This window comes from Caloenas nicobarica, chromosome 10 (genome assembly GCF_036013445.1).
Source record: "Caloenas nicobarica isolate bCalNic1 chromosome 10, bCalNic1.hap1, whole genome shotgun sequence".
Lineage (NCBI taxonomy): Eukaryota > Metazoa > Chordata > Aves > Columbiformes > Columbidae > Caloenas > Caloenas nicobarica.
The window spans coordinates 14,870,271-14,882,703 of NC_088254.1; the positions used below are offsets into that span (position 1 = coordinate 14,870,271).

Here is a 12,433-nt window from a genome sequence, read left to right on the forward strand (position 1 = left end):
TTGATCTAATTTCAAAACAAGTTATACAAGGACAGAGACCTTACTAGTTAACTTGTAAAGTCCCTCTCCATCTGTAGTGAAGGCCCAAATGATACTTAATATTAAAATGAAGGCAGTTGAAGAGGATTGTTTACCAGCTGTCTGATATCTGACTGGGTTTAACCTTAAAAAATTACTGGCCGCTATCTTCTATCCAGTATCAGCCTCCTTTCCTGCTTGTACTATCAAAGAGAATTACACTGATGCCCAACTGGATGACTGAGATTTTAGAGGCCAGCACCAGGATAAAAAGACACTATTTAGGACTACTTCACGGCTTCCCTGCAAAACGCCAAAGCCCTAAGTAAAGGGTGCAAAGAGAAGGGTAAACACTTTAAATCAGCAAAGCTGCTGTTCTTCAGCAGAAAACAAAACCATCTCAGTTGTAGCTAATGGCAGCACAAACCCATGGCAGCGCCCAGCAAGAGGTAATCGCTCCAAGCCCTGCTGGCACCCCGGTCATCGAGGGCCACGGTTCTTGAGCTCCGCAGTGGGAAGTTGTCAGAAGCTGGGCTGGCTGGACTCTCCTCACCTGAAACACCTCGGTCTGACTGGGCTGCGGGTGCGAATGCTGGTCGCTGCTTTGCTGGTTGTGATGTTGGCTCTGCCACTGGGACCAGACTTCGGAAGGTCTCCCCTGGAACTGGCCGCTGCTCTGGCCACCTTCAGCTGGCCGGGCGGGGAGAGAAAGGGCAGAATTCAGAGAGCAGCTCTTTCAAAACGCCTGCCTGCTCTTGAGGCTTCATCTGTCAATGCCTGTGGTTGCAAATGAGTCTTAGAAAAAAAGCCCCCGCGGGGTGGAAGCCAAAGGAGTTTCAGCCCCGGCTGCAGGGTGGGGGCCACCCCCAGAACAAAGCTCATTGCTGCAGCTGCACAGACACGGCAGGTGAATCCCTCAGAGCAAAACACACAGTGACACCGCAAGCCAGGCACTAGAAGACAATTTTCAAGCTTCCCACCACTTTTTAATCACTAATAAAGAACATTTGCCATTTCACTTAAAAACCAAACTGCATCATCTGAATGCTCTTTTTCTTTCAAAGACTAACCCTTGTAGAGCAGTGGGTGCACAGTTGCCTACTCATCTAAGAAAAACATTTTCAGATCTTGTAAGCAGATTTAAAAACAGATCAACAGACAGCAGTCTTGCTGTATTAAATGCAGACTTGCTTGCTGGACTATCTTGTCCTCCAGTATTACAGTTGGAAAATGATTTAAAATGCAGCTTATAGCCATTTATTACTCTGTTTGTATGGTGATAGTTTCTTAAAAGTCTGAGGCCATTTAAATTTCTTCTAAAATTAAATTTAAATTTCTTCTAAATAGTCTACCAGAAAAACAAAACCAGAACATGATGCCACACACATATAATTTGATCACCTATTACACGTACACTTTTAATGACTACAGTCACAGGTCACACTTAAGCTGGACTAATTTTACGCTGTATTTCTACAGACTAGCCCCGTATGTATAAAATCTTCCTCCAGTTATTTATAATGTCCCCTTCTAAGAATCATCATTTTAGAAAGCTTGCTGCCAGGCTTATACTTTTTCTCCATCTAGTCCTATATCTACTCCTACTATTTTTGCCTATTTTCCCCTCAGTGCAGAGAATCAAGCTGGGTAGATCCGGTTCTCCCCAATTATCAGCGTCCTCTGCCAAGGGTGCCAAATGCCCTGTGCCAAACTTCCACACACGTGCTGTGTCAGGTCTCCGGTAACCAGACTCCATCACGTCACATCAGTCACTACTCATAGCTGTGGCTTCAGAAAATACACATGCTTAGTCCAGTCCTTTTGGCTACCAGCTAAACCATGCAAAACAGACGAAGTGAGCATTTTACAGGAAAGTAAACAGGCCGTAGTGACATATTTCTATCACATCTGAGTAGATAATTACAGCTCTTCTCTTACTGACATTACCACAACCAATAATCAAGCTGACTCAGAAACCCTGCAGCCACTTTATGGGCCAAACCAAAAATCATCTAAGTTACCCTTTTAAAAGAAAACTGCAAGATTTTTTTTTTTTCTCAGAACAATACATTGAAATTAACTCAGTGAGGCAAATGAAGCTTCTTTTCAGCAAAACGGTTACTGCTAGGCAGAGGTTCAAGACATTCATCCCTGTGAAGGCTGTGTTATTAATAGCATCCAAACTGATGTAGGTCAGGAAATGTTTCTCATTAGGCGAAAGGGTTCTTGCCAAGTAGCTTAGGCCTGAAATGCAAGGCTGTCTCATAAACAAATGTACAAAGCCTGGTGGAAATGGAGGCATGAATAAGGTCTCTGGGAAGAGCTCCGTTTCAATGCACTTTTTCCAGACAACGCAGCGCAGGTCTGTGCTCCGCGAGCCTGAGCTGCAACAGCTCTGCGCCCATTTTATTCTCCAGGGATAACGGAAAAACGACACATATTAGCACAGTGCTACCTACACTTTTTGGAATTGCACCTTGTTATCAGCCAGCAACATTTTTCAAGGACTCCAAATGGGTTTATCACTGTTGGATTCATAATTTTTTTACTCTTGAATATTATTGTGCTGGTGGAGTGCAGAAAACTTATGAAGGGGTCACCCACTGGGTCACAGTCTGAAAGCCACTAAATGAGCATGTAATAGGAAAAGAAAACCATTTCAAAACATGGCACCTACTCTGATTAGGTTAGTAACATTGTGGGTACAAAAAATCCTGTCTCCAGCCAAACTCCAACAAGCCGTCTCTGGGCAAGAGGACACCAACACGCAGCCAGGGAAGTTAACAAATGAAAAGAATGTAAATTTGTGCCATAAGTGTTCTCCTGAGAAGTGAAAAGAAATTGAACCTGCTGACTACAATTTGGGAACATGTGTACTAGTGATGTAAGCAACTGTTGAATCTTTCATGACATCATTCACTGAAGGAAAAAAAAAAAGCCCTCACACCATAAAATGCCACAATATTTGGAAGTGTGTTGGATGTGGAGGAGATGTGGCACAGAGAGAACAGGTCATCTCAGTCCACTCTGCAAAACCTTTTCACGCACTGGGCTTCCCAACCAACCCACCAAAAGAACAAGTTGGAGGATTTTTAATGAAGTTAACGCCGGAGAGTTTCATTTTCAGGTACATTTCTGCGTTAAGTCATTTAAAACTTACCAAAGCCTGCACTTCGGTTTGCTAAGCTGGAGTAGGCATTCCCACTGGGAGAGGAGGTGGCGGGGCTGGAAAGGGGGCTGTACGAGGATGGATCCGCCGGGTAGGTGTGACTGGTCCCAATCCCAAAGGGAGACGACTGAGCCTTGCCAGACTGAGACGGAATTTGCTGAGCAACAAGGGGTAAAAGAAAGGAATGAGTTTTATTGTTGAGGAACAGCACAGCAGACTCGCTTTTTAACAGTGTAAAGACTAAATAAACTCTGTGGATGCAAAAAGGCACGTTATTCCTGTCTCAGCCGTATTTCATTTCTGTCAAAGCCAACTTGTTGCTGCATAAGGAACACGACAGACTATAAACCAGCACTTACAGCTCTCCTGCTGATTAACTCGCACGTACTCAGTATCAGAGCTATTTGGAAAAACATTATTTCCTTCACCTCTGTTACAAGGATTAATCTCAAACTGAACAGCTATAAAGAATTCACCTTTATTTGCCGGGTGTTTTGATTTTGCAGTGCGCCAGTAAAGTCAGAGTTATCAGAATGTCTTGCAGAACATATGCAGCTCTCAAATGAGCAGAGTCTCCAGTGCTTGGGGGGTAAATGGTCAAAGAAGTTTCAAAGCTAATGAGCTGCTTTCTCTCCCTGCCTAAGAAGTACACGCAGCCAAGTTATTTTGCCTTCTAAAAGGCTTGGCAGTGTGAATCACCTGCCCTGGGAGCAGGGAAGAAACAGTCTAACTTTGCTTTAGCTGCGCAGCTGAGTTAATTCAAGGGTATGAAAAACCACCTTGCTGTCATTTTCATCTACATAACGGCTTTGTCACAGAGTCTCCAAGAATGTTACACACATGATTAAAGGCTGCAAGACCGCTTTGAGACATGTACCCTGAGACTAAAGCGATGTGAAGTGTCACATCCAAAGTCACGTGCTGCAGCAACGTACAGTGCTACAGACAGAATCTGCTTATAAACCATTTCCTGCATTATGAGCAAATCCAGCAGCTCCAAGAAAAACTCACTGCCTAACCAACTCCAGAAATAGAAATTAAACGTGATTACATGTCTGGATACTTCTAATGATCTGCAGTGTTATTGGCAATCAATGCACTTAAGTGAAGCTATTTTCTTGGACAAATGTAAGAGAGCTGGGGGGAGGAAAACAGATCCCAACAGGCATATAATGTGATGAAGATGCTATTAACTCTTCAGCTCAGTTCCAAGCTAAGAAATAGTACGTTTCTAAAGCTTTCTACAATGACAGTGAAAGCATGAAGTGTCACTTCTGCAAGGTTTAACTCTATTTTACTTTATTTACAATTGACGAATGAATTCCAATTTCCTTACACTCACATACAAACTCTGTTGACTTGGATGGAATTTGGACAGTAAGAGGGATGAGTACATTTTTTTAAGTCATTTTTAGAATACTCCATATCACTGAAAAAAAAAAATTAATGTTATGACTGCATTTCATTAAACAGGTGTGAGAGAATAACAATGGTACACTGAGGGCTGGGAAGAATCAGTAATTAACGTGGAAACAATTCAGTTACCAAAAAACTATTTAGTGCCCGCCCCAACATGCCATTCTAACCTACTGAACAATGTAAAGTCAAGAGCAATGAAGAGCAGCGTTAATGATAGATCAAACATGATTATTTCCTATTATTTGTCTTTAACAGAGTTTCAAACCAGTTTTTTTATTGTTGCACAGAACACGAGGCGATTTCTGGGCAAACGATGTCAAGCACAGGCCACCTGATGGAGGGATGTGCTGTTCCCTCTGGCACACGACACAGGGTGAGCTACCCTGGGCTCAGCAGCCTCTGCTCTGAATTCATATTATACCTGGATTTGTATGTGCCCCTTTCTGATAACTCTGCCAACTGAGGGTAACATTGCTGGGTGCAAGGTCTTGCTTGGTCCAAGAAAGAATTAATTCACAGGATTAATACTAAAGCCAAACAGCTGTCCTCTTTTTATTTCATTCAGTGCACATATAAAAATAAGTGCAGGACTGAGCTCTTCCGCTGGGATTTGTGTCGGAGTTATGACTGCCACTATTATGGACGCTATTACAAATTAAATGCAGTTACACATAGGGCAGCTTTCTCAAGGAACAGAAGTCGGGAAACTCATTGCTCTCCAACCACAAGTGACAACGACAAAGTACATTTAATCATGTTATAAATGGGGTTTACTAATTCTTCTGTAGAAAGCACAGAGATGGCAAATCTTTAATGACCATGAAAACAAAACACCTTTAATCAATACCTGTCCTGGAAATGGTGGGCGATTTCCTGTCCAGGCAACCTGACTCTGGTTTAGCTGGCGAGAAATCTGTGTCAGATTCTGGCCCGTTGATGAAGACGACTGGATGTCGTTCACACCAGGCACATGCACCACAGACGAACTAAAGGAACAGAGACAGGGCCTGGTTTGTAGGATATATTCTCGATGCACAAACAGTATTTCAGATACGAAAATTTTCATAATCATGTTAAACCTAATTGTTTCATCTCTCTTAATAAAAAATGACTTGAAATCATCACAAAACTATGAAAGCTTTCAGCACTCTAAAATGTCAGTTCAAATAGACACAGAGGGCAAAATTATTTCGAATTATATTTCTATAATGTCTTTAGAAGGGCTTGCAAGGATAAAGTCAGTCTAACACACAGTGCATAAACACTTAGCTCCATACTAGTTTAATGTATTAAAAACCCTGCTTGTAGAGTGTATTCAAGCAGATGCTTATTTTATAATTTGTGCTTAAAGTCAATGGTACTTAAGCATTTGCTTAAATGCCATCCTAAATGAGGATGCACAAAAAGATGACAGTTTTAAGTGCTTCTTTGTTTCCTGCCTGGGAAATGAAGAAGTGTGTATTATATACTAAAAATCTGAGCTTTTAATTCCTATTTTCACCAAATGATTCTAAAGAAGGGCATGCAGCTGTATACCTAGGCAAAAGAATAACCAATACAGAAACTTAAACTAATGTAATAGATTTGGAATTAAAAACAAGAAAAAAGTATTCCCAAAGGAACTTGTTTATATGTTAGCTGTTTCCTAATTACTGAATTTCACTACAGAGAAATTTCCCAGAAATTCCTAATTAGAAGGAAAATTTTATGAAGGATTGCTACACTTTACCATTTTAGTCTCGTGGAAGTCTTGAACAACTAAATCTATATAACCAGACATTGTGAATGTGCTTTTATATAATTTTATATATAAAATATCTATTTATTATTTTACATGTCACATATAAACACATAAATGAATATAAATGAAGACACTACATATAAAAATGCTTTTGTACATCAATTGAAACAGCATGCACTTTTCTCCAATCCCTTCTCTATTGTCTGTTTTCACAATTTTGAAGAGAAAAAAAGAGAGCAGATTGGGAAAAGAAATAAACAAGGCTGAGCAGAGAGGAAGCAGGAATGTGAACCTCTGAGAAGGCTGACAAAATCCCTCCCAGAGTGGTAACCAAAACGTGGCAGGCATTTGAATATGGGAGTTGTTATTCTGTCTTTCTTAAGCTGCCTAAAAGCAAAGTGTGTGTTTAGAGAGCCTTTGCAGAGTTTGTTTTCTATTTTTTTATTTTTATTTTTTGCTACCACCGAGTCTCCAAAGGGGGAAATATGGACCAGAAAGTCCACCTAAATCTGGCTGGACTCAGAAGGACACCCCAGCTGCTGGGGAGGGCTGGTCCTACTGCCAACACCTCCCCAGCCCGACTGGCCAGTCCCATCATCCAAGGGGCCTGGACTGCATCTGGAATACACTTTGAAACCAGCAGCCTGTAAAACCGTACCTAAAGGCTGCCCAGCCTCAGTGACCAAATGGACCAGCGTGGAGAACATTCGGGGACGACAGTTCATGGAGGGTGGAAAAGCTAGCAGATGTGTCATTACTTGATGTAATAGAACAGCAGTAGGAAAAAAGCTATAGGAATTAACAAAGGAAATGAACAAAATACAGGCCAAATTCCAAGATGGCAAGTCATCTATTCAGTAATACACAATATCCAATTAAAAGACACTTTAATTTACTGTCATATCCCTCCTCCCCCAAGTTATTTTTGGTTTTAATTTCACAAAACATACGCACGGGGATTTTATTTCTCCCCACTGACATTATTAGCAATCATAACTTTAAGAACACATTGGTTTAAATACAATTATAGTTTGCAGATGTTTTCTAATTCCTGGGACTTACAACCTTTGAATGGCTGTTCTTTCACTTTCACAATTTTGTTGGTTTAAAACAGGAGAACGAAACTTCAGTATCACGGTCCCAGAACAGTGATATGAAGGGCACCACGGTGAATATCAGCACTGTTACCAGATTCTCAGAAAGTGACTGGAAATGCAGGCAAACTCTTAAACTTCACATCAGCCAAACCTGTGCTGCCAGCTGCTCAGCAACAACGCACTCTGAATACCTCAAAAATGCCTCGGAAAATGCTGGACCACCACATTATGTGTATTCGGAAGTTGCCTTAGAGAACTGTTCATGCCCATGTCTGAGGTCTCACCAGGACTACGGATGAAGCATCCCTCTGCTCCCTTTAATAATGTGTCCATGCTGGTGCCCTTCAAAGCAGCCATCAGAACTACTGACAGCTGTAAGTGCAAAACCAACCTTTGCACCTTCCTAGGTTGGCTGAATATTCCCTGGTCTCTGAGCCTGCTCCATCACCTCTCAAATTTATCTTCCTTTATGATCTGTTGCTACTTCTTAGCTTTGTCCAATTACCTCATCATAGCAACAAGTATCTACTTATCAGCCGCTATTTTTAACAGAGATATCCAAATCGTCTCAGCTTGTAACTGCTGAGACGTCATGTAGTCAGTACCTGAAAGTCTTTCCCGAATGTCCTGGCTGAAATGGGCTTCCCTGTGAGTAAAGCTGCTGGTTTCCTGCTGTGGATGCTGAGGCCATCATTTTTTTATCTGCTACAAAAGAAAAACAAATCACAGAAAGAGAAGAGTCTAGGGGATGAGAAAATTAAGGCAAAATTATTTAATGAGAACTGCAACGTATATATGCAGCAGTGATTTTTCTTTCCTTCTTACACACTGATGAAGCGCTATGGAACACATTAAGAATGACACAGAATGGCTATTTGACAAGCCAGTATGAAACAAGAGGCGCAGCTGGTTTGCGTCTACTTCATACCCGCTTCCCAGGATGTACCTCATTTATGCTATTGTTTGCATGGAACGTAACACTAGTACATGCCCTCCAACCATGCAGCCCAGACCTTCTCTGTGCTGGCTGGAAGCTGCTCCTGACCACACAGGCATGAGGAGGAATGGGACACAGAGAGTGGGTCTGGCCGAAGCAGACAGTGATGGGTGCGTGGGTCCCAGGGGGGCAGTGATGGGTGCGTGGGTCCCAGCTACAGACTGGAAAGGGGAAAAAAAAAATTTCTGGAAGAAAGATGCGAGAGTCTGCCCAGGGGAATGGAGGAATGCCACATGAAACAAGCCTGGTCTGAAGAAGCAGCTCCAGAAGCAGCCCTCCAGGGCTGCTGCTGTGATTGCAGCCTCTTTGCACTGAGGTAGTGACTGAGGCCTCAGACCCCACTGGGTTAAACATCGCAAGGAATGGTGTCAAAGAGTCCCTGTCCTAATCAGCTGACAGCCTGCTTCCCTCCAGGACAGCCAGAGAGGAACACCCAACGCTTGGTGGCACGTCTGCAGATCTCCGGGTGACCACCTGCCAACGTGGGTGATCCTGCAGCCCCCACCTGCATTTCCATCTCACAGGTGGCTGCAGGCACTTTGCTTCTGAGTGTCCCCAAGGCTTAAGCACCTGAGCTGTGGCAGCACAAAACACTGGTGTCTCACACATTTTGCTGTCCTATATGTGGTTTGAGAGAGCCATGAGATAGGATGCAAGCGTCCCAGTGGGGTGTAAAACAGACTAGCATAGTGAACAACACACATATGGAGAAGCCATTAACTTTTATAGTCTACTGTTAATTAGAAGTCAATCTCTAATTGAATGAAATGAGATTGGGTGAACAATGCCATTTGGTCCCTTAATTTAATTTTCTGCCACTGGATTATTCCAAAGCCCAGGGAAACCTCACTACAACTACTTTTCTTAAACTAATTTAAAGGTCTGATACACCACCTTTTATTCACTTTCCCCATCTTCCCTTACTACCTCCAAGCACAGAACATCCCGCAACTTGCTGATGGCTTTGCAACCATTTGTTGCCACAGACCTCTGACAGACCTAGAAATCAGGTCTACCTCCTCACTTTCCCCTTTTCAGATTCCCACTCATTTCACAAGACGCTCTCCTGGACTAAGGACCCACTCAACTCACAAGTAACAGAAGCATTTTTGAGTTTTCCCTAGCTTTTAGAGACCTTGTGAGTGTGACTCATCAAAGGCCTCCAACACACACCAGATCTTCTCTAAGTTCTTATTAATGCTGTGTTCCTAACAAGAACCTAAGCTCACCTTCCAAAGAAAAAAGTCACCTCAAATTACCTCACAGGAGCGCTGGAGAAGAAACATGTATGCCACTGATGCAAGCTGTCATTGCTTTTCGTCTGTAATGTATAAATCTGTAGAAATTCCACACTGGCTACATGTTGCCCTGCACAGACACTGAGTCTGGGCTGCAAACCTACACTCTCGTATAAAGAAAAAAGCAAAAATGTGGACAAGGTCTAGAGAAGGTCACATATGTGGCAGGAAGGATTGAGAATGGGTTGCAATATCTCTGAGAATGACAGATGATTTTGCCAGTTTTGTAGTAATGTCATTCTTGCATGAGACGTCCCATTGTCTAAGGCCAACCTTTACAGGGATACCAAACTCTCAGGGTTGGACGAGACTGAGCCAAAATCCTGGGGGTACTTTAGATATTTGAGAACAAGTCGCCAGGAAAATTGAGAGTGCCCTGAATGAACTGGAATTCCTCAAGTGGAGCAGAGTTGCCATGGCAGCTACCAGGGTCTGTGCCGCAGGATGAGGCCAAGACAAAAGGAATGGCTACACTAATCACAAACAGTTTAATCGGCTTTAAAATCCTCTTTCCTGAGTTACACCGAATGCTCTTCAGCCTCTGAATCTGGCCCACATCTCTTCCAGCTCTACTCCCACTCAGGACTTCACGCACTACTTCTCTCACCTTTGGTACAGCACTGAAAACCTATTTTTTTCTTGGTGTTTTTTACATGCATCCTTAGACCTGTTTCTCTCTAAACCCCATCACTGTACTGGTCAATGACATGTCCTTCTCCCATGAGGACCAGAGTTTCTGCCTGTAGAATGAAGATCTCTGTAAGAAGCACATCATCCTGTGCTTCGAGGCACTTGCATGAATCCGTGAAGCCAGGCTTCCTCTCCCCACGTTTGTTTTTAATTACGCGTGGCCACTGTATGGAATTGTGGCAAGAATCTCCCTATGTCAAAGCTGTATTTTTACAGAACGTAGCAGACAATGAGATCGGGTATGAACGTAATGCAAATGTCTTGCAGGCAGCATGCAGGTTTGTCAATATTGGTTTTGGACAGTGTATCTCATCTCTGTGAACCATCTCTTTTTATCATTCAGAGAAGACCTTGATCACAGCTCCCATGAGAAATTCAGACAGCGTGAATGTCCCAAAAAAAGCATAGCCTGTAAATTGATAAGAATGAAAAGACAAATGGCATTTCCAAGAACGTAACCTCCCAGCTATCTCACAGCTTGCTAGACCCTTAACCCTAACCCCTCCCCACAAACAGTTGAGAGCTGCCTGAAAAAAAGCCAATAAGGCAGCCAAAAAGCAGGATGTTCTTGCTTGGAAAAACATATTCTGGTGTTTAGGGTTGGAGTCTTGCTACCTTCTAATGGACCCCTTTTATGGCCTCAGCTGTTGACTTCGCTGTTAGAGTAGACAGACAAGGATCAACAGGAATAACGGAGAAGTCCTAGCAACAGGAGGACAGAATATCAAGTCTGTCCTGCAGTTACAATGCCTTCTCCATTTGCAAAGGCCAAGCCAGGCACAAGAAACCAATGCAGTTAGGTCATCTCCAGACACCCCCGGAGTCAAACCCTGTGGGTCGTTTCCTTCATGCACTGTGTGACACTGGCATGTTGATTTATTTAAAACAAATGTAAAAACTTCTCTTTTTCAGTGAGGACAGTTAAGAACAATAAACAATTAACGAGTTCTTCCACAAGCAGAGGAATTAAAGAGCCTGGTTTCCTACAGATACATTTCGGATGACCCCTTCAGCTGCCAGTCTTCTCAATGACTTCTGTCTGTCAGGGCAATAGGCAGTATAGGCTGGGGCTAGTTGGAGTCAGCGACATCTGTCTGACTGACAAGTTGGCTGCTACCTCTTGGAAGAGGACTAGGATACCCTTCAGTGAGGGTCCTCACAGTAATTTCCACAAAATATAGAAGAATGTACTATTTCTGAGACTCCTATCACTCTTAAAAGGACTTGCCAACAAGTTCAAAAGTTGTGGGAAAAAGAGCAAGGACTCACCGACAGGTAATATGACTGAAGGTGCCTCAACTGACCAGAAAACAAGTATATTATTGCGATTCATGGCAGCATATGCCTCTGAAAGCATCAGTGCAAAAGCTGGTGATCTGATAAAAAACTGCAGGCCTATCTTAATCCAGATCTATTTAGAGAGATGAACTCACATCTGCTGTTTAAGAAAGAAAATATACACTTAGAAATGGCAAGTTCTGCTCAGTATGTTTAGTATCTACGAACACTGCTTAAGGTGCCCCTGTGAAAGGAAAAGAGAATCAAGCATAGGTAGCTCTGGTGACGCAAAAGCTGTCCTTCCCTCCTTGAATTTACTCCTCGTCATCTTTAGGGGAAATATCGACTAAAGGCAAATTCTAGGAAATGTCCTGAAGACTGACATTGCTTGGAAATTTCTCTGCCATGTTATAGTTTCTCTTCATTCTCTCAAAGCTGTGCTATATATCATGGAACCAACCTTAACATATATTAAAAATTAAACAGAGACATTCACTTACAAGCAGTTATTCCAGCAAACATCTCAGCAAATCTAGGATCCCTCTCTTGGGAGAAGATAGCATCAGGCTTTTCCACAGACTTTCCACCCTCATGAACATTAGCTGGTATACTGGGAACAGGCACCTGTTGAGATACACAGAGGAATGTAATTCCCTCCATCATATTCGACAAAAAGGAATTCAGGACAGTCACAATATATTTTTAATTGTGCTGAAATCTACCACT

The 12,433-nt window shown here is 42.6% G+C and overlaps 1 protein-coding gene across 2 annotated transcripts in view; it reads right to left on the reverse strand.

Annotated features, from left to right (window-relative positions):
- The window catches only part of ARNT2 (aryl hydrocarbon receptor nuclear translocator 2), a 102,669-nt gene that overhangs the window by 6,284 nt on the left and 83,952 nt on the right, over positions 1–12,433 (reverse strand). Inside the window, exons 14-18 of one of the 2 annotated variants that reach the window (XM_065641771.1) lie at positions 12,208–12,331; positions 8,050–8,146; positions 5,454–5,592; positions 3,179–3,344; positions 572–708 (exon numbers count right to left, since the gene is read on the reverse strand). In XM_065641771.1, coding sequence (XP_065497843.1) covers positions 572–708; positions 3,179–3,344; positions 5,454–5,592; positions 8,050–8,146; positions 12,208–12,331 — 663 coding nt within the window. Of the gene's footprint in view, positions 1–571; positions 709–3,178; positions 3,345–5,453; positions 5,593–8,049; positions 8,150–12,207; positions 12,332–12,433 lie in introns of both variants that reach the window. The other variant, XM_065641770.1, reaches the window with a different exon arrangement.